Here is a 25,237-nt window from a genome sequence, read left to right as displayed (position 1 = left end):
TCCCCGACGCAGCCTCTAATCCAGCTTAGAGCCGGACGCGCCCAGTTAAAGAGACAGTGCAGCCTTAGACTGGCAAAAATACACACACTAACATACAGACTGAATAAACACAGATTAACATAGTCACACACTAACAAAAACACACATGCAGAATTACATACAAAGAGCAATACACAGAAAGTAATGCTCACAGCACAGTGATGTACACAAAGATCAAGCATGCAGTTACATACAAACAGTATATACACAATGATATACAGAGTGATACACATCGATGGATGTGTTTACAGGAATATTTACAAAAATGTTGCTGGTTTTTATGCTGACAGTTTGCTAAGAAAGTTTTTCTTTAATTTTACCATGGCATGTGAAGTGCCATGTGAAGTGCCAAAAACACGCACAGACCAACGTACAGAGTGACACAAAAATACACATATTACTACACTACTTGGGCCAGGCACACTAACACAAAGTCACATATACATGGGATTAGCTGGCTCACCCCGAGACTTGGTGTATTATTTTTGATGAGTTTCTCACTACCCTTGTTATCTTCATCATTTTATTTTTCAACAATAACTTGCATTTATATAGCACTTTTAAGGCAGTAAAATGTTCCAAGGCATTTCACAGGAGCATAATCAGACAGAAACTGACACCGAGCCAAAGGAGATATTAGGACAGGTGGCAAAACACTTGGTCAAAGAAGTAGGTTTTAAGGAGCGTCACAAAGGAGGAGAGCAAAGTGGACAGGTACTGCGTGGTAGAGTCATGACGAAGGTCAGAGCATGTGGAGTCAGGGGACTAGTAGCAGAATGGATAGCAAGCTGGCAAATAAATAGAAAACAGAAAGTCGGGGTTAAATGTAGCTACTCGGGCTGGCAAAATATGGAAGTGGTGTTCTACAATGATTGGTGCTGGGACCACTGTTCATCATTTACATAAACGATTTGGACTTGGGAATCGGAAGTACAATTTCAAAATTTGCAAACAACACCAAGGTGGGGATATAGTTAATACTGAGAAGGACGGCGACAAAATACAGGAAAACATTAATTAACTTGCAGAATGGGCATGTAATTAGCAAATAAATTTCAATATGGATAGGTGCGAGATATTGGTAGGAAGAATAAGGGGGCCACTTAATGCTTGGATAGTAAGAGTCTATAAAGGGGGTAGAGCAACAGAGGGACCTGGGGATACACAAATCACTAAAATTAATGACACAGGTTAATAAGGACATAAAAAAAGCAAACCAAGCACTGGGGTTAATTTCTAGAGGGACAGAATTGAAAAGCAGAGAAGTTATGTTGAATTTGTATAGAGTCTTGGTCAGACCACACTTGGAGTACTGTGAACAGTTCTGGTCTCCATATTATAAAAAGGATATAGAGGCACTGGAGAAGGTGCAAAACAGATTTACTACGATGAAACCACAATTGAGAGGTTATACCCATCAGGAAAGATTAAGCAGGTTGATGCTCTTTTCCCTAGAAAAGCGAAGGCTGAGGTCTTTAAGGTTATGAAAGGGTTTGATAGGGTAGAAGGAAAAGGGCAGCACGTGCATGGGAACACCACCACCTGCAAGTTCCCCTCCAAGTCACACACCATCCTGACTTGGAAATATAATCGCAGTTCCTTCATCGTCGCTGGGTCAAAATCCTGGAACTATCCACCTAACAACACTGTGGGAGAACCTTCACCACACAGGCTTGCAGCAGTTCAAGGCAGCGACTCACCAGCACCGTCTCAAGGGCAATTTGGGATGGGCAATAAATGCTGGCCTTGCCAGCAACGCCCACATCCCATGAATGAATAAAAAAAGACGTGGAGAAGATGTTCCAACTTATAGGGGAGACCAGAACTAAGGGACCATAAGTATAAAATAGTCACTAATAAATCCAACAGAGAATTCAGGAGAAACTCCTTTACCCAGAGAGTGGGTAGAATGTGGAACTCGCTGCCATAAGGAGTAGTTGAGACTTGCATTTGAAGGGAAGGGAATACAAGGGTTAGATGAAGTAGGGAGGGAGGAGGCTCGCGTACAGCATAAACATCAGCATGGACCTGTTGGGCCGAATGGCCTGTTTCTGTGCTATAAATTGTATGTAATTCTATGTAATGTGCCTTCAGCTGCCTAGACCCAAAGCTCTGGATTTCCCTCCCTAAACTTCTCCGCCTCTCCATCTCTCTCTCTCCTCCTTTAAGACGCTCCTTAAAATGTACCTCTTTGACCAAACTTTTGGTCACCTCTCCTAATATGTCCTTATGTAACTCGGTGTCAATTTTGTGAAGAGCCGTGGGACGTTTTATGACTTGAAAGGCGCTATATAAATGCACTTCTTATTGTTGTTGTTGGGCAGGAGGAGGTTACAGAGATGGGGATGGGCAAGGCCATGGAGGGATTTGAATATGAGGATCAGGATTTTAAAATCAACGCATTGGTGGACCAGGAGTAGGTCAGCCAGCACAGTGGTGATGGCTGAACATGACTTGGTGTGATTTAGGATATGGGCAGCGGAGTTTTGGATGAACCGAAGTTTAGGCAGATGGGAGGATGGCCAGGAGAGCATTTGAATAGTTGAGTCTGGAGGTAACAAAGGCATGGATGAGGGTTTCAGCAGCAGATGTTACGGGGGTGGAAGTAGTCAGTCTTTGTGGTGCAGACGATATGGAATCAAAAGCTCAAATCAGGGTCAAACAGGAAGCAGTGGTTGCTAACAGTCTGATTCAGCCTGAGACAACGGCCAGGGAGGGGGATGGCGAGGGAACAGAGTTTGTGGTGGGGACTGAAGACAATGGCTTTGGTCTTCTAAATGTTTAAATGGAGGAATTTGCAGCTCATCCAGGACTGGATGGCCGACAACACAGAGGCAGTGGAGGGGTCGAGAGAGGTGGTGGCGAGGTAGAACTGGTGTCGTCATCGGCCGTGTGGAACCTGTTGCAGTGTCTTCAGATAATGTCGCCTGGGGCAGCATGTTGAAGAGAAATAGGAGGGGACCATGGATAGATCCGACAACTAACAATGCTGGGGTGGAATGATAAGCCATTGCAGGAGCCTCTCTGGCTGGATGGGTAAGAGTGAAACCAGGCAAGGGCAGTTCCACTCAGCTGGATAATAGAGGAGCGGCATTGGAGGAGGATGGTGTGGTCACTCACGTCAAAGGCTAGAGAGAGGTCGAGAACATAGAAGCAGGAGCAGGGCATTCAGCCCCTTGAGCTCGTTCCCTCATTCAATGAGGTCATGCTGATCTGCATCCTAACTCCATCCACCCACCTTGGCTCTATATCCCTTAATTCAAAAATCTATCTATCTCAGATTTCAAATTATTAATTGAGCTAGCATCTACTGCTCTTTGTGGGAGAGAGTTCCATACTTCTTGCACCCTTTGCATGAAGAAATGTTTCCTAGCTTCTCTCCTGAATGGCCTGGCTTTGATTTTTTAAGGTTATGTCACCCTGTTGTAGACTCCCCCACCAGTGGAAAAAGTTTCTCTCTATCTGCCCTATCAATTCCTTTCAAAATTCTAAAAACCTCAATCAAATCACCCCTTAATCTTCTATATTTCCAGGGAATACAAGCCTGTTTATGTAATCTCTCCTCATAATCTAACCCTTGGAGGCCTGGTCATAATCTGGTGAATCTGCGCTGCACTCCTTTCAAGGCCAATATATCCTTTCTAAGATGCAGTGCCCAGAACTGTACACAGTACTCCTGGTGTGGTCTAACCAGGGCTTCGTATAGTTGTAGCAAAATTTCCTCACCTTTATATTCTACCCCTCTAGTTCTAAAGGCTAACATTCCATTAGTCTTTTTGATTATTTTTTGTACCTGATGGCTACATTTTAGTGATGTGTACATGGATCCCTAAATCTCTTTGGACTTGCACTGTTCCTAGCTTTTCACCATTTAAAAAATACTCGGATCTATTGTTTTTGGTCCAAAATGGATGACCTCACACTTATCTGCCACAGTTTTGACAATTCACTTAATCTATCAATGTCTCTTCGTAATTTCCTGTCTACACTCCTTACTATGCTACCAATCTCTGTGTCATCAGCAAACTTGGATATATGGCTCTCTATTGTGCTATCTAAGTCATTAACAAATACAGTGAATAGTTAAGGCCCCAACACAGACCCTTGTGGGACATCAACAGTCACTTCTTTCCAATTCGAATACATACCCATGATCCCTACTCTCTGTCTTCTACCCCCTAACCAATCTCCAAACCAGGTCAATAATTTGCCTTCAATTCCATGAGCTTTAATTTCAGCTAACAGAATCTTATGTGGAACCTCGTCAAATGCCTTCTGGAAGTCCATCAAAACTACATCCATAGACATTCCCCTCAGTTACTTCTTCAAAAATTTCAAATAGGTTCGTTAGACATGACCAACCCTGTATACAAATCCATGTTGGCTCTCTCCAATCAGCTCAAATTTCTCTAAGTGCTCAGTCACGCTTTCCTTAATTCTAGATTCCAATAACTTCCCTACAACAGATGGATGGGGAGGGATAGTGCACCACGGTTACAGTCACAGAGGACGTCATTTGTGACTTTGATAAGGACCGTTTCACAGCTGTGTCAGGGGCAGAAAATTGATTGGAGAGATATCAGTACCAGCTCCTCCCCCCGAGACTCAGTGGGTAAAATCAATATGCTACTGAGCTTGAAGATATTGCTGAGTTAGCTGATCTCAATTGGCCACAGTGCCCTTGGGCTAGAGAGAAAAATTAGCCAGTGTTCCTGCTCAGCATCCAGTGACTCCTGATGTAAAATGCACAGGGGAATGTCACCAGTCAGGCTCACACTTCAAGAATGGCATCTTGGGTGAGGCACAGATGGGCTGTCAATAGACCCAGCAGGGAGTCAGTGCCTTCAGGAGAGGATGGGGGATGAATGGGGAGGAAAAAAACATAGCACCACTAAGCTTAGGCAATGACAAAAAATAAAAGTCAGTGACATATGCAGCAAACTGAACTGAATGGAGCAGATATTATTGAATTCTGGTACAGTCAGACTCGCAGAAACAAGTTATAGTTTACAAAAAAAAACATCAGTGCCTGTCGCTTCAGATACATGAGACTGCACAGATTGGATAATGTGCAGAGTACTGTCGGTGCAAAGGAAGCCATCTCGGAAAGCAAATTATGGTACAAACATACAGTGCATTGAATGTACTCTATACTGAATGCACCCTCCTCTGAATGTGCTCTACATTGAATACATGCTGCACTGAATATTGACCATCTCCTATACTGAATGTACTCCCATTGCTTTGAATGTACTCTACATGGATGCGCCATATAGTGAATGTATTGGCACCGAACATACCGTACGATGATACATCATATTCTGAATGAATCCTACACTGAAAATACTCTACAATGAATGTACCCTGCACTGAATGTACCCTGCACTGAATGTACCCTGCACTGAATGAACTGCTACATTAAATGTACTCTGCACTGAACATACCATTCCTGAATTCACTCTGCACTGAATGTACACTACACTGAAAGTACTCCAGACTAAATGTACTGTACACTGAAGATATTTTATACTGAATAGATTTAACATTGCACATACTGTGCACTAAATGTACTCAACATGGATGCACTGTACAGTGAATGTATTCTTATTAAACACAGTGAATATATCGTCTACCAAATGTACCATACACTGAACATACTGTACACTGAACATATTCCTCGACACTGATTGTTCCATGGGCTGAATATACTACTGACTACAGTCTTCTCCTGAAGGTGCTGATTCAGGCTGGGTCTTGTTCTACAGGCACAGCCTCCTTCTTGCACCCAATCATGAGTCTGGACGTGAACTTACACCCCGAGTTTCAGCACTCTTTTCGACTTAAACACCAAGAGAGCCAAACTCAACCCAGTTCTCATCCCAATCTCCACACACAGTTTGCAGCAAGGATTACTGAAGCAGGGATGACAATTTATGTTTCTCCTACCAATCTAAGGAATGGCGAGGCCAATTGCAGCCCCCACCACCAATGTTCCCTCTAATTTTTTTTTGGCCACGTGTGGAATGAATTTGAGTTTGTGCACCACTGTAAAAAAAAATCACAACTTTGAATAGAAGATCTTTTTAGAAAACATTATTCAGGGTATATAACAAACAGAACAAATGTACAAAATAATGGATAATTGTAACAAGGCGAGCTGTCAAGGATTTTTAATTAAACAAAACTGGTTATAGAAATCTCAGAAGTAAACACGGTCACCAGAGGAATGGGGACATCCTGATTGAGACCCAGAGTCTGTATCAGTCAGCATGAATTTGGGGATAAGGAACAGTTTAGTTAAACGTAATAAATAGGAGGAGTAGGCTATACGGCCCCTAGAGCCTGCTCTGCCATTCAATCAGATCATGGCTGATCTTCGACCTCAACTCCACTTGCCTGCCTGATCCCCATATCCCTTGATTCCCCATGAGTTCAGAAATCTATCCATCTCAACCTTGAATATATTCAATGACTCAGCATCCACAGTCCTCTGGGGTAGAGAATTCCAAAGATTCACAACCCTTTGAGTGAAGAAATTCCTCCCCATCTCAGACTTAAATGGCTGACCCCATATTCTGCGACTATGCCCCCTAGTTCTAGACTCTCCAGCTATCCTGTCAAGCCCCCTCATAATTTTATACGTTTCAATGAGATCACCTCTCATTCTTCTGAACTCCAGAAAGTATAGGCCCATTCTACTCAACCTCGCTTCATAGGACAACCCTCTCATCCCAGGAATTAACATAGTGAACCTTCGTTGCACCGTCTCTAATGCAAGTATATCCTTCCTTAGATAAGGAAACCAAAACTGTACACTGTACTCCAGGTGAGGTCTCACCAAAGCCCTGTACAATTGTAGTAAGACTGCCTTACTCTAGTACTCCAACCCACTTGCAATGAAGGCCAACATGCCTTTTGCTTTCCTAACTGCTTGCTGTACCTGCATGCTAACTTTTTGTGTTTCTTGTACGAGGACACCCAAGTCTCTCTGAACACCAACATTTAATAGTTTCTCATCATTTAAAAAAATTCTGTTTTTCGATTCTTCTATTCAAAGTGAATAACCTTACATTTCCCCACATTTTAGTTTTATTAATGAATTAATTTATCTAGTTTATGTTATTGATTTAAGCTCAGTTAAACCCCTGGCCTGATTTAGGCAGAGAAAAAAAAGTGACACTCGCCTACCTGCTGACCTGTGAAGACACTCTTTCAATTTCTGCTCATGTGAGTTGACGCCAACTGTGTAAAAACCGCATGTACCCTCTCCTCTCGCTCCTCGACCTTCTGCTGACCGCACTTTTTATCCCCTCGCTCCTCTCCGCTCTCGGGCCTTCTGCTAACCGCACTTTTTATCCTCTCGCTCCTCTCTGCTCTCGGGCCTTCTGCTGACCGCACTTTTTATCCTCTCGCTCCTCTCCGCTCTCGGGCCTTCTGCTGACTGCACTTTTTATCCTATCGCTCCTCTCCGCTCTCGGGCCTTCTGCTGACCGCGCTTTTTATCCTATCGCTCCTCTCCGTTCTCAGGCCTTCCGCTGACCGCGCTTTTTATCCTGGCTGTGCGTGGATGAAGTGGCGAAGTGCGGGGCACTCAACGGACTGCTGTGCGGTCGGGCACGCACACAGCTTACAGGGAATGGTGCCCACCACAGCCTCAGACCAATGCAGCTAACTCGGCATAGGCTGGGGACGGAAACTGGTGCCTTCCTTGTCTGTATGGCTCAGCACAGCAGGCGTTGCCTTTGACCACTTGGCTACTGGGGAAGTCTGCCTCTTGCCAGCTTCCCCCCACAACTCCTATCTTTTCAGACCATTGACTGTCATGATCTGTTGTAACCTCAGAAGAAAAGTCAAATACAAAAAGCCTGGCAGATACTGATTAATGTAAAAGTTGGTGATAAACGTATGAATGTTACCAAGGCAATGTCATAGTGATGTATTGCCTATGGTGACTTTCTTACAACTGCTTCTCATCTGTTTTGGGAATCATATATCCCTTCGATCACACAGGGCCTGTGCAATGCAAACTGCGTGTCTCTCCCATTATCGATGAATATATCTATATTCAGAGAAGCAGCAGCAGCAGCAGAGTATTAGTGCCCTTTGAAGGAAGTCTCCAGGGCAACACTGCATTTTTACATATTTGACAGCTTGTTAGGATCTGTATAAAACAGTGCCTGCTGATGGTTGTAGTCATGAATCGGCTCTTAGGCCCATCACAAACCATTGGCTCGTCTCAGTTTCAGTTTATAATTTTGATGTTCTTTTGTGCTCTTCAAAATAAAGATTGTTAGTGCTGAGGAATCAAACATATTTCATACTCAGCGTCAGTATCAAGCACTCCAAGGTCAGGAACAGAATGCATTAGACAGAGAGTGAAGCTCCTTCTTCACAGCCCAATCAAGCACTCCAGGCTCAGGAAGAGCACCGGTTTGATACAGAGCAAAGCTCCCTTTACATCGACCCATCAAGCAAGACCAGGGCAGGTACAGCACAGGTTAGATACAGAATAAAGCTCCCTCTACACTGTCCCATCAAACACTCCCAGGGCAGATACTGCACGGGTTCGATATAGAGTAAAGCTCCCTCTACACTGTCCCATCGAACACTCCCAGGGCAGGTACAGCACGGGTTAGATGTAGAGTAAAGCTCCGTCCACACTGTCCCATCAAACACTCCCAGGGCTGGCGCAGCACGGGTTAGATGCTAAGTTAAATTACTTTTATATTGGGTATAGTAGAGTGCAAGTTTTTACTGGGTCTTGCAAATAGCCAGCCTTAGTGGGTCTGGCAAGGTTTTCGCTGGCTGTGTGAGATCAGCATGTAGGAGCCAGCGGCTCCAACACCCCACCCAAATAAGCAGAGGGGAAAGAAAACAGCCAAAGTTCCTGTTCCTGATCGTTCAGCGATCTCCACTGGAAAATATGTTTGTGCAGACAGCAGACAAGGGCAGGTTCAGCTTCACCATCACCTGTTGCTCCCTATGGTTGAACAGACTGCCAATGCTCCCCCGATGTCTCTCGTTACTGAAGGCAATGAAAAGATGAACGACACAGACCAGTACGGTCTCCAATTGAATTCCTGGTCGATGCAGCGATGGATTTCACCCTGGATGGCAGTACGGGTGATATTATTGGTCTCACAGCTCCTGGGTAAAAGAGGGAGCAGCTGACCTGCACTCCAGCTCCTGGTCACTATACAGCAGCTCCTGCTGGAAGTGCCTATGCATGCACATTACAGTGAGGCTCAGCCATGACGTCCCCCAAAATGGATTAATACTCAGGTGTCAGCTGTGACTTGGGTTGGTCGCACTCTCATCTCTGAGTCAGAAGGTCTCAAGTCCCACTCCAGAGACTTGAGCACAAAAAATCTAAGTTGACACTCCCAGTGCAGTACTGAGGGAGTGCTGCACTGTCTGGAGGTGCCGTCTTTCAGATGAGTCGTTAGACCGAGGCCCTGTCTGCCCTCTCAGGCAGACGTAAAATATCCCACGACACTTTCAACGAAGAGCAGCGGAGTTCTCCCTGTTGTCCTGACCAATATTTATCCCTCAACCAACATCACTACAAAAAAACAGATTATCTGGCCATTATCTCATTGCTGTTTGTGGGACTTAGCTGTGCGCAAATTGGTTGCTGCGTTTCTGACATTACAACAGTGACTACACTTCCAAAGTACTTCACTGGTTGCAAAGCGCTTTGGGATGAACTGAGGTCGTGAAAGGCGCTATAACTTTCGAGTCTTTCTTTTCTCTGACATTCGCTGTCCAAATTTGGAGGAGGTATTGGAAATTGGCAATGCCTGTGGAACTGTACCTCAGTGCCCTCATGAGCGGAAGGGAGAACACTGGGGAATAAAAATCCTCCTGGCTGAGAGACAATCCATTTTCCGTTCAACAACAATCAGTGCCAAGTTCCACTCCCATCAGGACTAAATGACTTTGTAGAACATTGTTTAACAAGGTGTCTCCTATTGATTATATTTTTGCTGTTTTCTGAACCATCCTTGACCAAGGACACAGGCTGCAGATCTGCCCGTATGTATTGCTTCATAATCAGCTGGTACTGGAATGCGAGTGCTTGCCCCGTAGGACTGACTACTGGGTTGCCCAATTCTGCTCCCTCTTCGCAACATACCACCTGGCCTCCACTGGCACCTCGTGTTGTCAACCCCTGGTTAACGGCCAGTGAATTTCATGTCCATTGGCAGAATTATATTGATATTAATGGTCTCAGAGCACCAGGGTAAAGGTGAGGGGGAGTTCACTGTCTCTGGGTGGTGACAGGAGCAGCTGTCCTTCTCCCATGGTCACAGATCACATTGTCTAGGCTGACCAACAATGAATCGCCCCTTGGATGAGGTACCAAGATTGAGTGGTGCCCCATGGAACTCTACTCCAACAAGAAGAGGGGAGAGGGAGTAAAAAAAAAAGTACATTTGACATGTTGGCTGTGTCAAAAGATAAGTTACAGATGAGGGAGCCCATTGAGCCATCTTAGTTTATCAACCCAAAAAACTCATTGGTCCTCCCATTTTCAGTATCCAATTGTTTTTTTTTAAATTCCTACATTTTTGCCTCCACTTATTCTATGTGGAAGTCTGTTCCACATGTTCATCACTCTTTATGTGAAGAAGAATTATCTTGACATGAGCCCTGAATTTACTTTTACTACTGTCCACTTATCCTATTTAGTATAATGTAAAATTCCGGATTCCATCCCCTGAGCAATCTCATATCCCTCTCCAAGATCATCTCACACATGTCTCACTTTCAAACTGAGAAGCCGAAGTTTCTCTAGTTCTTTCCTCATAATTCAGACCGCCTGACACTGGGGATCAGCCTTGTGGCTCTTCTCTTCAGCGCTTCAATATCTTTGTTACTCGGTAGCAAAAACTGGATACAGTACTCAAGGTGCAGCCTGACCAGAACACTACAGTTTGGTCTTGCCCCTCCTTATCCAGGTAGTTTATTGATTGGTCTTTTTTTTAAAAACCATTGAGTTCTCAGTGAACTGTAGCTCCACAACCGCTGCCTTGGTCGACATCAGCGAACTAAGATCAGGCAGAGCTTCCTAGCCAATATTTATCCCTCAACCAACATCATTAAAACAGATTATTTAGTCATTATCATACTGCTATCCGTGGGATCTTGTTGTGCACAAAATTGGCTGCCGCGTTGCCTACATTACAACAGTGGCTACACTTCAAAAGTACTTCATTGGCTGTAAAGCACTTTGGGACATTCTGATGTCATGAAAGGCAAGTCTTTCCTTTTTCTTTTTTCCTGGCACAGTACCATGACAAACATGATTGGTTTTATTTTCAAACCAGAATGGACGATTTTCACTTGTGGGAGCCAGCACCTTTGCTGTAAAGCGCTTCTGGCTATGCCAGGTAGGGCCAAGTTTGGTTACCTAAAGGTGCTAACACCACACACACGGTTTGCCCACCATCAGCTGCATGAAGAAATGCAAAAGTGCTGACTCACCTCGCTTCAGTGACAGTAGAGATCCTGGAGTCTTGTTCACATCTTTGAAAATTCACCGGCCCTCTCCTGCCCAGGATCTGATTCAGACGGGAATGTAAATGGGGCAGGGTGACGCTGGGAGACCTATACAGGCTGCTCTCCTGAATCACAACTGCAAAGTAAAAAGCACTTAACACGTTCGCCTGCCGCCCATTCAGCTCTGTGACCCTGAAGTCCTGATAAGAGGGATACTCTTTGTTTTCAGTTGCAGTACACCCCTGCTGATAGTCACTGACTTTTGTTCTGTAGTCTGCTCCATTAATGTACCATTACAAACCACATTCACATCACAAAGGCTTCACATTGTGTTAATGGTCTGTTCATTAAAAGGGGAAAATAAGCAAACAGCAAGCAGGCTGAAAGCAATAGGATTTCCCAAGATCGGTGCCAACTGGTTGAAAAGAAAGCTTTCTTTTATTTATTCACTCTCGGGATGTGGGCATCACTGGCAAGGCCGGCTTATATTGCCCATCCCTAGTGGCCCTGAGAACATAGTGGTATCCTTCGTCTTGAACCACTAAGAATTATAGAATCTTACAGCACAGAAGGAGGCCATTCGGCTTGTCGTGCCTGTGCCGGCTGCTTGAAAGAGCTGTCCAATTTAGTCCCACACTCCAGCTTTATTCCCATAACCCTCTTTATTAGTCCTCTTCAAGTACGTGTCCAATTGCCTTTTGAAAGTTCCAATGGAATCTGCTTCCACCACCCTTTCAGGTAGTGGGTTCCAGATCTTAACACCCCTGTGTGAAAAAATTACCCTGGTTACCGACCCACTTGCCAGAGGAAACAGTTTCTCCCAACTTGCTCTACAAAACCCCTCATAATTTTGAATACCTCAATTAGTTCTCCCCTTAACCTTCTCTGCTCTGAGATTTGATACAACCCAGTGGCTTGCTTTATATGTGGGAGACTTAGTGAAAACTTTCTTTTATCCTTTTGGTTTTCTTGGCGGATTCCTTGAAGATGCAAAGCATTGCTGGGGCACAGTGTCATTTGCACTTGCCACCCTCTGTGGCCACGATTTGTGTATGAGCCTAGACAGTTTGCGTTGTCAGGCTATTCAACTGTCAGCAGTATTACAGCCGAGCCTGATATCCACAGCAAGGGTCACTGGGTAGTGATCAGGACTGGGAACCAGGGCTGATTTTTCCCTACCCTACCCGAGGAGTCTTCAACCACCACAATACCTATAACAATTTGCATTTATATAGCGCCTTTTGCTAATTGTATATAAATGAATTGCATTAATTGAGGAATGATTATGTTCAGCTTCATGAGCAATTAAGAACTCTCTGGCTCCCATATATAAGGGAGTAGGCTTGGGAAGAGGGATGCATTGGGTGCAATGTGAATCCCAGCAAATAAAGTTTAGAAGCAACTAAAAGTATTCAGTCCTTCACTGTCTGGCTATTCAGTTTCTGATACCTTTAACATAGTGAAACGTCCCAAGGTGCTACACAGGAGCATTATCAGACAAAATATGACACCAAGCCACATAAGGAGATATTAGGATGTGACCAAAAGCTTGGTCAAAGAGGTAGGTTTTAAAGGAGGAGAGAGAGGTTGAGAGGTTTAGGCGGGGAATTCCAAAGGTTAGGGCCGAGGCAGCTGAAGGCACGGCCACCAATGGTGAAGCGATGAAAATTGGCGATGTGCAAGAGGCCAGAATTGGAGGAGCGTAGAGATCTCTAAAGGTTGCAAGGCTGCAGGAGGTGACAGAGATAGGGAGGGAGCAAGGACATGAAGAGATTTGAAACTAAGGATGAGAATTTTAAAATTGAGGCGTTGCTGGACCGGGAGCCAATGTAGGTCAGTGAGCGTTTGGGTGATGGGTGAACGGGACTTGGTGCAAGTTAGGATATGGGCAGCAGAGATTGAGGTGAGCTCAAGTTTATGGAGGGTGCAAGGTGGGAAGCCAGCCAAGAGAACATTGGAATAGTCAAGACTAGAGGCAATAAAGGCATGGTAACAAGGTACCACCTTGGCTGAGACAAGCGAACTCAGCCCAAAGGATAGTCGGCTGCTGCAAGTATAAATCTGAAGAGCCAAGGGACAGTCCAGGTTGAACCAGCCAGTACATGAACACTGAGCTGAGCTTCAGGGAACCAGATATCTCCACCACCAATCAGTCTGAGACTGGCTGATTTAGTGTACACAGAGGATTGAACTTTCCTGGTCAGTATGGCTCAATACCATATAGAATATGCATATACCCAAGTGAGCCATCAGATGGGCTCCCCTATTTTTTTAATATAAAAAAAGGATTGTCGATAAATCCCTGGTGTTCATGTTTAGTCTGAGCACTGTTGAAAATGCAAAGAAAGTATATTGAGTCAAAATAAATGAGTTTCTCAAAATTATATTTTAAAAAATAAAATCATATCTTTATTTTTTTATATATACACTCTGAAAAATTGTAGAGCGCTCCCTGGATGTGAAATGCTGCCGGTCATAAATTAAGGAGTCCGTTTGGAAGCATGGGGTGTTTCTGCGGGGAAGTGCCTCACTGTGGATCCTACTGGTCCAGCTTAATTAAGACTGCATGAGTATCTTCCTCGTCCTCACTGAGTCTGACGACATCCATTATATGCTTTAGACAGTCTCCACTCTGTGTAAACATAACACCCCCCCGCCACCATTACTGTTAAGCATGTAACTGACGCAAAAATCAATCAGACTCTCGACGGAACCCCAAACCCGTCTGTTTTTATGTTCCAGTAAAATCCCCTCGCCGAGAGATGCTGACCCTGATACTGGCAGCTCTGTGGTACCTCACTTATGTGACCATTCTTGACATGTGAGCCTTGACCATGAGTGCAGGCAGGTTATCCTCTTCCCATCCAATAGCTATGCACACACTTTCTAGCAGCAGTCATGAGAGAGTGACCAGGATCAAGAAACTCGAGCTGACTTGACCCTTCCCTAGCCCAGGAGCAATGACAGCTGATTGTAGCACCCTCCCACTGTCCCCTCCTGGTTTGTACGGCTGGGGCACTATTGCAATTAGCAGTATATTTATCCACCGAGCAAATCAGAGCCTGGTAGGAAATCTTTTGTGCAATCTCTCACAGCTTGTTATTTTTGGGGAAGGGGGAATATTTATCCCCAACAAGATAATATGGTGAAAGAAACTCTGGGGAATGGAACACTTTCCGATTTCAAACACCATTCTGCAAACTGGGATACAGTAGCATATGTTACTGGACTAGTAATCCAGAGTCCTAGACTAATAATCCGGGAGTCATAAGTTCAAATCCTGCCACAGCAGCTGGGGAATTTAAATACAATTAATTAAATAAAATCTGAAATTAAAAAAACTAGCACCAGTAATGGTGGCCATGAAACTACCGGATTGTCGTAAAAACCCATCTGGTTCACTAATGCCCTTTCGGGAAGGAAACCTGCTTTCCTGTATGTGACTCCAGACCCACAGCAATGTGGTTGATTCTTAATTGCCCTCTGAAATGGCCCAGCAAGCCACTCAGTTATACAATCTCACGAGAAAAAGTCATAATAAGAATAAAACCGGACGGACCACTAGTCACTGGACACGACAAAGGCAAACCAAGCCCAGTCGACCCTGCAAAGTCCTTCTCACTAACATCTGGGGACTTGTGCCAAAATTGGGAGAGCTGTCCCACAGACTAGTCAAGCAACAGCCTGACATAGCCATACTCACAGAATAATACCTTTCAGCCTCTTCCATCACCATCCCTGGGTATGTCCTGTCCCACCGGCAAGACAGACCCACCAGAGGTGGCGGTACAGTGATATACAGTCAGGAGGGAGTGGCCCTGGGAGTCCTCAACATTGACTCCAGACCCCATGAAATCTCATGGCATCAGGTCAAACATAGGCAAGGAAACCTCGTGCTGATTACCACCTACCGCCCTCCCTCAGCTGATGAATCAGTCCTCCTCCATGTTGAGCACCACTTGGAGGAAGCACTGACAGTAGCAAGGGCGCAGAATGTACTCTGGGTGGGGGACTTCAATGTCCATCACCAAGAGTGGCTCGGTAGCACCACTACTGACCGAGCTGGCCGAGTCCTGAAGGACAAAGCTGCCAGACTGGGCCTGCGGCAGGTGGTGAGCGAACCAACAGGAGGGAAAAACCTACTTGACCTCGTCCTCACCAATTTACCCGTTGCAGATGCATCTGTCCACGACAGTATTGGTAGGAGTGACCACTGCACAGTCCTCGTGGAGATGAAGTCCCGTCTTCGCACTGAGGACACCATCCAATGTGTTGTGCGGCACTATCACGGTGCTAAATGTGATAGACTCAGAACAGATCTAGCAGCTCAAAACTGGGCATCCATGAAGTGCTGTGGGCCATCAGCAGCAGCAAAACTGTATTCCAGCACAATCACATTCCCTCCATCATAAGGTCAGAAATGGGGATGTTCACTGATGATTGCACAGTGTTCAGTTCCATTCGCAACCCCTCAGATAATGAAGCAGTCCGTGCCCACATGCAGCAAGACCTGGACAACATCCAGACTTGGGCTCATAAGTGGCAAGTAACATTCATGCCAGGCAATGACCATCTCCAACAAGAGAGAGTCTAACCACCTCCTCTTGACATTCAACGGCATTACCATCGCCGAATCCCCCATCAACATCCTGGGGGTCGCCATTGACCAGAAACTTAACTGGACCAGCGACATAAGTACTGTGGCTACAAGAGCAGGTCAGAGGCTGGGTATTCTGCGGCGAGTGACTCACCTCCTGACTCCCCAAAGCCTTTCCACCATCTACAAAGCACAAGTCAGGATGTGATGGAATACTGTCCACTTGCCTGGATGAGTGCAGCTCCAACAACACTCAAGAAGCTCGACACCATTCAGGACAAAGCAGCCCGCTTGATTGGCACCCCATCCACCACCCTAAACATTCACTCCCTTCAACACCGGCACACTGTGGCTGCAGTGTGTACCATCCACAGGATGCACTGCAGCAACTCACCAAAGCTTCTTCGACAGCACCTCCCAAACCCGTGACCTCTACCACCTAGAAGGACAAGGGCAGCAGGCACATGGGAACAACACCACCTGCACGTTCCCCTCCATGTCACACATCATCCCGACTTGCAAATATATCACTGTTCCTCCATCGTCACTGGGTCAAAATCCTGCAACTCCTTTCCTAACAGCACTGTGGGAGAACCTTCACCACATGGACTGCAGCGGTTCAAGAAGGCGGCTCACCACCACCTTCTCAAGTCAATTAGGGATGAGCAACAAATGCTGACCTCGCCAGCGACACCCACATCCCATGAACGAATGAAAAAACACATTTGATTAATTTTTCTCCGTGGTTTAGCCCTGAAGGTAGTGTGCATTCCAATCTGGAGGATGATGGTGGACTGAATCATTGCTCCCACATTATGAGCTGCTAACAGCTGAAGCAATTACCTTCCAGGCTCTGTTCCGGGTTAACAATTCCTGCCACTTAGCGTAGGTCCTGGCTGCTAAATCCTTCACCTGCAATATGAGAGAGCAGGACGGGAAGTCCATGAGATACAAACCTGTACAATCAAATGCGCAATCTTTTTTAATGGTGAAGGAAAGTTCAAAGTGCTCCCCCATTTACAGTGAAAAGAGATGAGAGTGCAAAAATATTACAAATGTTTTAAAAAAAAATAATCACGTCTCTCACCCCCATGGAGACCTGGCATGGGGTGAACCCACACCCCCAGACCAGCCCAATGATATCACAGATGGGAAGGTGTCCTGGAGCAGTTAAACTGACTACAGTGGGAGCCATCACTGTGGACTGGCTTCTGAGGTGCTGTAGTGTTGTCTGGTACCAGAAACGCATGAAACCGGCAGGTACCCAGTAGTGTGTTTACCTGTGGTCCCTATCAGCTCTCACACTGATCTGAAATTGTAGCCCCCAATCCAATTAATGGGCATTGGGCTTCTCATTATCAATGCTATCAACTGGAGTGCTCGAGAGGGGAGAATACCCAACGCAATGGGCATCTGTGGGGGTGAGAAGTTTGGCATTTGAAAGAAAAGAAACTTGATTACACCATTTTAATAGACATTGGTGCAGAACTTTGAACAAACACACACCCACCCCCAGGCTTTTCTTTCTCTTTAAGTGTGTACCTACCTTGCTTCTGTAGAGTAATTTTAGATCCTCTTTGATGCTGCTCTTTATGTGTCTGTCTAACTCTTGACAAAGCTGCTCCAGGTCTTTCTGCAAAAAGAGGAGCCTGTCCCATTAAATTCACAGCCAAGGCTCGGTGTCAGCAGGGGAAAAGCAGACATCTGGTTTGGTGAGTAAGAATAAATTACATTTTGTGATGTTCAAGGGGATCACAGCACATACCTGATGGCTAGAAGGTAAAGTTTCTGTTCCAACAACCACATTCACCAGTGTCAGGAGGTTGTAGCACAAATAGTACACCTGGTGAAGGAAGAGATACACATTTACACCCAACATGGGAGCGTTCCTTTTCATACTACACACATTTGCAGGTTTTTAAGCCCCACCCCACACCCGGCTGCAATTTTCTCCCCTCCTACCCAAAAACTGGGATTTGGTTCTGTGGGGCACATTGCCTCATCCAAGTGGTGGGACAGTGAATGTCAACAAGCCATTCATCCAGGGAGACACCGGACAGCAACCAAGAGCAGGAGTCCCAGCCGATTGTAACCTTCCCTCATACAGAGCTGCCAAAGCCATTTGTACCTCACTCTACACTTTCCGATCAAGCACTCCCAGGTCAGGCACACAACAGTTTGATACAGAATACTTCGACCCATCAGCACTTCTAAGTCAGGTACAGTACAGGATAAGTGCAGAGTAAAGCTCCCTCGACATTGCCCCATCAACTATTTCAAAATCAAATGCTGTAGTTAGATGCTCAGCAGAGCTCCCTCTACACTGCCAATGCACCTTAACTATAACATCAGAAGAGTAGCCCTTACCGCACCAGTTTGAGATTTCTATTTCCCTCACCAATCACCTTGTTGGCTTTATAAGTGAGATTGACACTTAATGTTAAATTATACAGATGATTGTATGCTTACTAGGAACTGGATTGAGACTGCCAGAACTCATTTTATGACTGACATTATGGGCATGGTTTTGACCCCGAGCCAGGAAGGGGGCGGGGGGGGGGGGGGTCAAATTGCGGACGGCAAGATGTCCTTACGATTTTGACACAAGGACGTCTTTTATTTTTTTTGTTGGTTTGCCGTCCGACTGACCAGCCTGATTGATAGGCTGGTCTCAGTCAGATGGGAGACCAGCCAGGGAGAGGATGTGTTCAGCTAAGTCTTTGTTTGTATGGATGGTGGCTGGGGGGGGGGGGGGGGCGAAGCATGAGGAGCATAGGTTGGCATGGGGCATACGGTGGCATAGGCTTGTCAGTTATGGGGGGAGGGTTCGGGGTTCAGACACGGGGAGGGGGTGAGTGGTGCCAGGATCGGTGGTCATTGCAGGGGTCTGCAATCTTTGGGGGGGATCACGGTCAGGGGTCTGCAATTGGGGGCGCTGCAGGTAGGCTGCTGCAGGTAGGCTTGTTGGGCCTGGGGAAAGCACTCCTGCTTCTCCCAGCCCACAAGCTGTGCCAGAAAGGCACCTGTTACTCTCGGGCCTTTTCGCCTCTTTTCACGAGGCATAAAAAAAGGCCCAGGAATCCCAGCCCCCGGGGTTGAAATCGGAAACTGTGGGGAAGATGGAGTCCCAAAGCCTCCTTGGAATGTTTTAAGGCCCGCCTCCTGGGAGCGGGTTGATCACCCGCCACTCGTCCCACTCTGGTGAAAAACCGAAATGGGCGGGTTGGGCGTGGCTCTGAAATGGTTGAAATTTTGAATGCCCCCCCCGCCCCCAACCCACCCATTTTTCACCGTTAAAATCATGCCCTATATGGCAGTTGTGGCTCAGTTGGTAACACTCTCGTCTGAGTCAGTAGGATGTGGGTTCAAGTTCCCCTCCAGAGACTTGAGCACATGATCAAGGCTGACACTCCATTGCAGCACTGTCGGAGGTGCCGTCTTTCGGATGAGACATTAATCCGAGGCCCCGTCTGTCCTGTCAGGTGGACATAATAGATCCCATGGCACGATTTCAAAGAAAAGCAGGGGCGTTCTTCCCAACATCACTTAAACAGATTATCTGGTCATTATCACATTGCTATTTGTGGGACCTTGCTGGGCGCAAATTGGCTGCAGCGTTTCCTACATTAAAATAGTCACAATTGTAAACAATTTTACAACACCAAGTTATAGTCCAACAATTTTATTTTAAATTCATAAACTTTCGGAGGCTTCCTCCTTCCTCAGGTGAACGAGGAAGGAGGAAGCCTCCGAAAGCTTGTGAATTTAAAATAAAATTGCTGGACTATAACTTGGTGTTGTAAAATTGTTTACAATTGTCAACCCCAGTCCATCACCGGCATCTCCACATCATAAAATAGTCACGACACTTCAAAAATACTTCACTGGTTGTAAAGTGCTTTGGGACGTCCTGAGGTCATGAAAGGCATTACATAAATGCACGTCTTTCTTTAGGACCTTGAGCAGCAGCAGCAGGCAGACAGGAGACTTTCATCCCCTTCCCCATTCTGTGTAGAATTTGAATCCAGGCTCCAAAGGTGAAAGGCCAGAGCCCAACCAATTTACATCTCTTTAAATATGCAGATGGGAGCAACACAAGAAATCAGCAGCCCAAATGCTTCACTGGACTCACAGATGTGCAGCAGAGTTCTGTGCATTTTTCCACTCGATTCACAGTTCCTTTCCAAGGAATTGAGAGCCAAGGAGAACTTAATGGATTCTGATTAGGATTATTTTTTTTCTAACAAGAGTGAAATGGCCGGCCTCAGGCAGATGTTGCAGTCAGACTTTGGAGCTGGCTGTTCACACTGCACTGATCCCCCAGCTGCGAAGCAGGAATAGTTCTGTTACACGGGCACGGTAGCATAGTGGTTATGTTACTTTACTAGTAATCCAGAGGCCTGGACTAATAATCCGGACTCATGAGTTCAAATCCTGCCACCGCGGGTGGGGAATTTAAATTCAATTAATTAAAATTCAATTAATGAAATAAAAATCTGGAATTAAAATACGAGTATCAGTAATCGTGGCCATGAAACTATCGGATTGTCGTAAAAACCCATCTGGTTCACTGATGTCCTTCAGAGGAGGAAACCTGCCGTCCTTATCCGGTCTGGCCGATATGTGACTCCAGACCCACAGCAATGTGGTTGATTCTTAATTGCCCACATTGCTGAGCAAGCCACTCAGTTGTAAAATCTTGCTAAAAAAGTCATAATAAAGAATAAAACCGGAAGGACCACGAGGCACCGGACACGACAACGGCAAACCAAGCCCAGTCGACCCTGCAAAGTCCTCCTCACGAACATCTGGGGACTTGTGCCAAAATTGGGAGAGCTGTCCCACAGACCAGTCAAGCAACAGCCTGATATAGCCATACTCACAGAATCATACCTTTCAGCCAACGTCCCAGACTCTTCCATCACCATCCCTGGGTATGTCCTGTCCCACCAGCAGGACAGACCCACCAGAGGTGGCGGTACAGTGATATACAGTGAGGAGGGAGTGGCCCTGGGAGTCTTCAACATCAACTCTGGACCCCATGAAATCTCATGGCATCAGGCCAAATATGGGCAAGGAAACCTCCTTCTGATGACCACATACCGTCCTCCCTCAGCTGATGAATTGTTGAGCAGCACTGAGGGGCAGCAAGGGCACAGAATGTACTCTGGGTGGGGGACTTCAATGTCCATCACCAAGACCGGCTCGGTAGCACCACTACTGAACGAGCTGGCAGAGTCCTGAAGGACACAGATGCCAGACGGGGCCTGCGGCAGGTGGGGAGGGAAAAACCTACTTCACCTCGTCTTCACCAATCTACCTGTCGCAGATGCATATGTCCATGACAGTATTGGTAGGAGTGACCACCGCACAGTCCTCGTGGAGACGAAGTCCCGTCTTCGCACTGAGGACACCATCCAACGTGTTGTGTGGCACTACCACCGTGCTAAATGGGATAGATTCAGAACAGATCCAGCAGCTCAAAACTGGGCATCCATGAGGCGCTGTGGCCATCAGCAGCAGCAGAATTGTATTCCGGCACAATCAGTAACCACATGGCCCGGCATATTCCTCACTCTACCATTACCAACAAGCCAGGGGATCAACTCTGGCTCAATGAGGAGTACAGAAGAGCATGCCAGGAGCAGCACCAGGCATACCTAAAAATGAGGTGCCAACCTGGTGAAGCTACAACTCAGGACTACATGCATGCTAAACAGCGGAAGCAACATGCTATAGACAGAGCTAAGCGATTCCACAACCAACGGATCAGATCAAAGCTCTGCAGTCCTGTCACATCCAGTCGTGAATGGTGGTGGACAATTAAACAACTAACGAGAGGAGGAGGCTCTGCAAACATCCCCATTCTCAATGATGGCAGAGTCCAGCACGTGAGTGCAAAAGACAAGGCTGAAGTGTTTGCAACCATCTTCAGCCAGAAGTGCCGAGTGGATGATCCATCTCGGCCTCCTCCCGATATCCCCACCATCACAGAAGCCAGTCTTCAGCCAATTCGATTCACTCCACGTTATATCAAGAAACGGCTGAGTGCACTGGATACAGCAAAGGCTATGGGCCCCGACAACATCCCGGCTGTAGTGCTGAAGACTTGTGCTCCGGAACTAGCCGCGCCTATAACCAAACTTCCAGTACAGCTACAACACTAGCATCTACCTGACAATGTGGAAAATTGCCCAGGTATGTCCAGTCCACAAAAAGCAGGACAAATCCAATCCGGACAATTACCGCCTCATCAGTCTACTCTCAATCATCAGCAAAGTGATGCAAGGTGTCGTCGACAGTGCTATCGAGCGGCACTTACTCACCAATAACCTGCTCACCGATGCTCTGTTTGGGTTCCGCCAGGACCACTCGGCTCCAGACCTCATTACAGCCTTGGTCCAAACATGGACAAAAGAGCTGAATTCCAGAGGTGAGGTGAGAGTGATTGCCCTTGACATCAAGGCAGCATTTGACCGAGTGTGGCACCAAAGAGCCCGAGTAAAATTGAAGTCAATGGGAATCAGGGGGAAAAGTCTCCAGTGGCTGGAGTCATACCTAGCACAAAGGAAGATAGTAGTGGTTGTTGGAGGCCAATATCCTCAGCCCCAGGGCATTGCTGCAGGAGTTCCTCAGGGTAGTGTCCTAGGCCCAACCATCTTCAGCTGCTTCATCAATGACCTTCCCTCCATCATAAGGTCAGAAATGGGGATGTGCGCTGATGATTGCACAGTGTTCAGTTCCATTCGCAACCCCTCAAATAATGAAGCAGTCCGAGCCCGCATGCAGCAAGACCTGGACAACATCCAGGCTTGGGCTCATAAGTGGCAAGTAATATTTGCGCCAGACAAGTGCCAGGCAATGACCATCTCCAACAAGAGAGAGTCTCAACACCTCCCCTTGACATTCAATGGCATTACCATCGCCGAATCCCCCACCATCAACATCCTGGGGGTCTCCATTGACCAGAAACTTAACTGGACCAGCCATATAAATACTGTGACGACAAGAGCAGGTCAGAGGCTGGGTGTTCTGCGGCGAGTGACTCACCTCCTGACTCCCCAAAGCCTTTCCACCAACTACAAGGCACAAGTCAGGAGTGTGATGGAATACTGTCCACTTGCCTGGATGAGGACAGCTCCAACAACACTCAAGAAGCTCGACACCATCCAGGACAAAGCAGTCCGCTGATTGGTACCCCTTCCACCACCCGAAACATTCACTCCCTTCACCACTGGTGCACAGTGGCTGCAGTGTGTACCATCCACAGGATGCACTGCAGCAACTCGCCAAGGCTTCTTCGACAGCACCTCCCAAACCCGCGACCTCTACCACCTAGAAGGACAAGAGCAGCAGGCACATGGGAACAACACCACCTGCACGTTCCCCTCCAAGTCACACACCATCCCGACTTGGAAATATATCGCCATTCCTTCATTGTCACTGGGTCAAAATCCTGGAACTCCCTTCCTAACAGCACTGTGGGAGAACCGTCACCACACAGACTGCAGCGGTTCAAGAAGGCGGCTCACCAGCACCTTCTCGAGGGCAATTTGGGATGGACAATAAATGCCGGCCTCGCCAGCGACGCCCATATCCCACGAACGAATAAAAAAAACACTGGTAATTGCGAGCTCTTTTTGTATACATGCGTACTAAAAGCTTTTTTAAGACCTTTTGTTTTTATATGTAAGTCAGCTGCTGGTCTCCCGCAGCTGGAGGCCAACTGGGTGCAGGGAGACAGGAGCCATGTGTTGCTCCCGATCAGAGAATTGTGCATAGAGTTCACGCCCTTAACTCTCAGCTTTCCCACCTTATCAGAAACCATGTTGTTTCAAGATATGGGCCCCCTGTGATTCCACGCAGAAAAAGTCCATCTTATGGACTAACTTGAGAATTCCCAAGTCTCTTTTTGGTTCCATTGGTAAACGCACCATCCAGCCATGTCAACCAGCAAGAACCTGGCTTCCATCCCAGTCTGTGCTGAGTTAGCCGATCTCAGCTCTGCTAACTCAGCACAGTAACTGAAGGACAAAATTAGTCTCCACTTGGAGAAGCAAGGATTAATCAGGGATAGTCAACATGGCTTTGTCAAGGGAAGATCATGTCTGACTAATTTGATTGAATTTTTTGAGGGGGTGACTAGGCGTGTGGATGAGGGTAACGCAGTGGATGTGGTATACATGGATTTCAGTAAGGCCTTCGATAAAGTCCCGCACAGGAGACTGGTCAAGAAGGTACGAGCCCATGGAGTCCAGGGTGCCTTGGCACTTTGGATACAAAACTGGCTTAGTGGCAGAAGGCAGAGGGTGATGGTCGAAGGTTGTTTTTGTGACTGGAAGCCTGTGGCCAGTGGGGTACCACAGGGATCTGTGCTGGGGCCCTTGCTGTTTGTGGTCTACATTAACGACTTGGATATGAATGTAAAAGGTATGATCAGTAAGTTCGCTGATGATACAAAAATTGGTAGGGCGGTAAATAGCGAGGAGGATAGCCTCAGTCTGCAGGACGATATAGATGGGTTGGTCAGATGGGCGGAACAGTGGCAAATGGAATTTAACCCGGAAAAGTGCGAGGTGATGCACTTTGGAGGGACTAACAAGGCAAGGGAATACACAATGAATGGGAAGACCCTAGGCAAGACAGAGGGTCAGAGGGATCTTGGTGTGCAAGTTCACAGATCCCTGAAGGCGGCGGAACAGGTAGATAAGGTGGTAAAGAAGGCATATGGGATACTTGCCTATATTAGCCGAGGCATAGAATATAAGAGCAAGGAGGTTATGATGGAGCTGTATAAAACACTGGTTAGGCCACAGCTGGAGTACTGTGTGCAGTTCTGGTCGCCGCACTACAGGAAGGATGTGATCGCTTTGGAGAGGGTGCAGAGGAGATTCACCAGGATGTTACCAGGGCTGGAGCGCTTCAGCTATGAAGAGAGACTGGGAAGATTGGGTTTGTTTTCCTTGGAGCAGAGGAGGCTGAGGGGGGACATGATTGAGGTGTACAAAATTATGAGGGGCACAGATAGGATGGATACTAAGGAGCTTTTTCCCTTCATTGAGAGTTCTATAACTAGGGGGCATAGATTCAAGGTAAAAG

The 25,237-nt window shown here is 46.5% G+C and overlaps 1 protein-coding gene across 1 annotated transcript in view; it reads right to left on the bottom strand.

Annotated features, from left to right (window-relative positions):
- Positions 1-13,953: 13,953 nt before the first annotated feature.
- LOC137335735 (SMC5-SMC6 complex localization factor protein 2-like) overlaps positions 13,954-25,237 on the bottom strand; it is a 100,322-nt gene continuing 89,038 nt past the window's right edge. Inside the window, exons 15-18 of the mRNA XM_068001062.1 lie at positions 17,904-17,981; positions 17,685-17,771; positions 16,982-17,050; positions 13,954-14,173 (exon numbers count right to left, since the gene is read on the bottom strand). Coding sequence (XP_067857163.1) covers positions 14,081-14,173; positions 16,982-17,050; positions 17,685-17,771; positions 17,904-17,981 — 327 coding nt within the window. The 3' untranslated portion in view covers positions 13,954-14,080. The remainder of the gene's footprint in view (positions 14,174-16,981; positions 17,051-17,684; positions 17,772-17,903; positions 17,982-25,237) is intronic.

The sequence above is a fragment of the Heptranchias perlo genome, chromosome 20 (genome assembly GCF_035084215.1).
Source record: "Heptranchias perlo isolate sHepPer1 chromosome 20, sHepPer1.hap1, whole genome shotgun sequence".
Lineage (NCBI taxonomy): Eukaryota > Metazoa > Chordata > Chondrichthyes > Hexanchiformes > Hexanchidae > Heptranchias > Heptranchias perlo.
The sequence above is the reverse complement of the archived record's forward strand: the minus strand, read 5'-3'. Positions and strand labels throughout refer to the sequence as shown.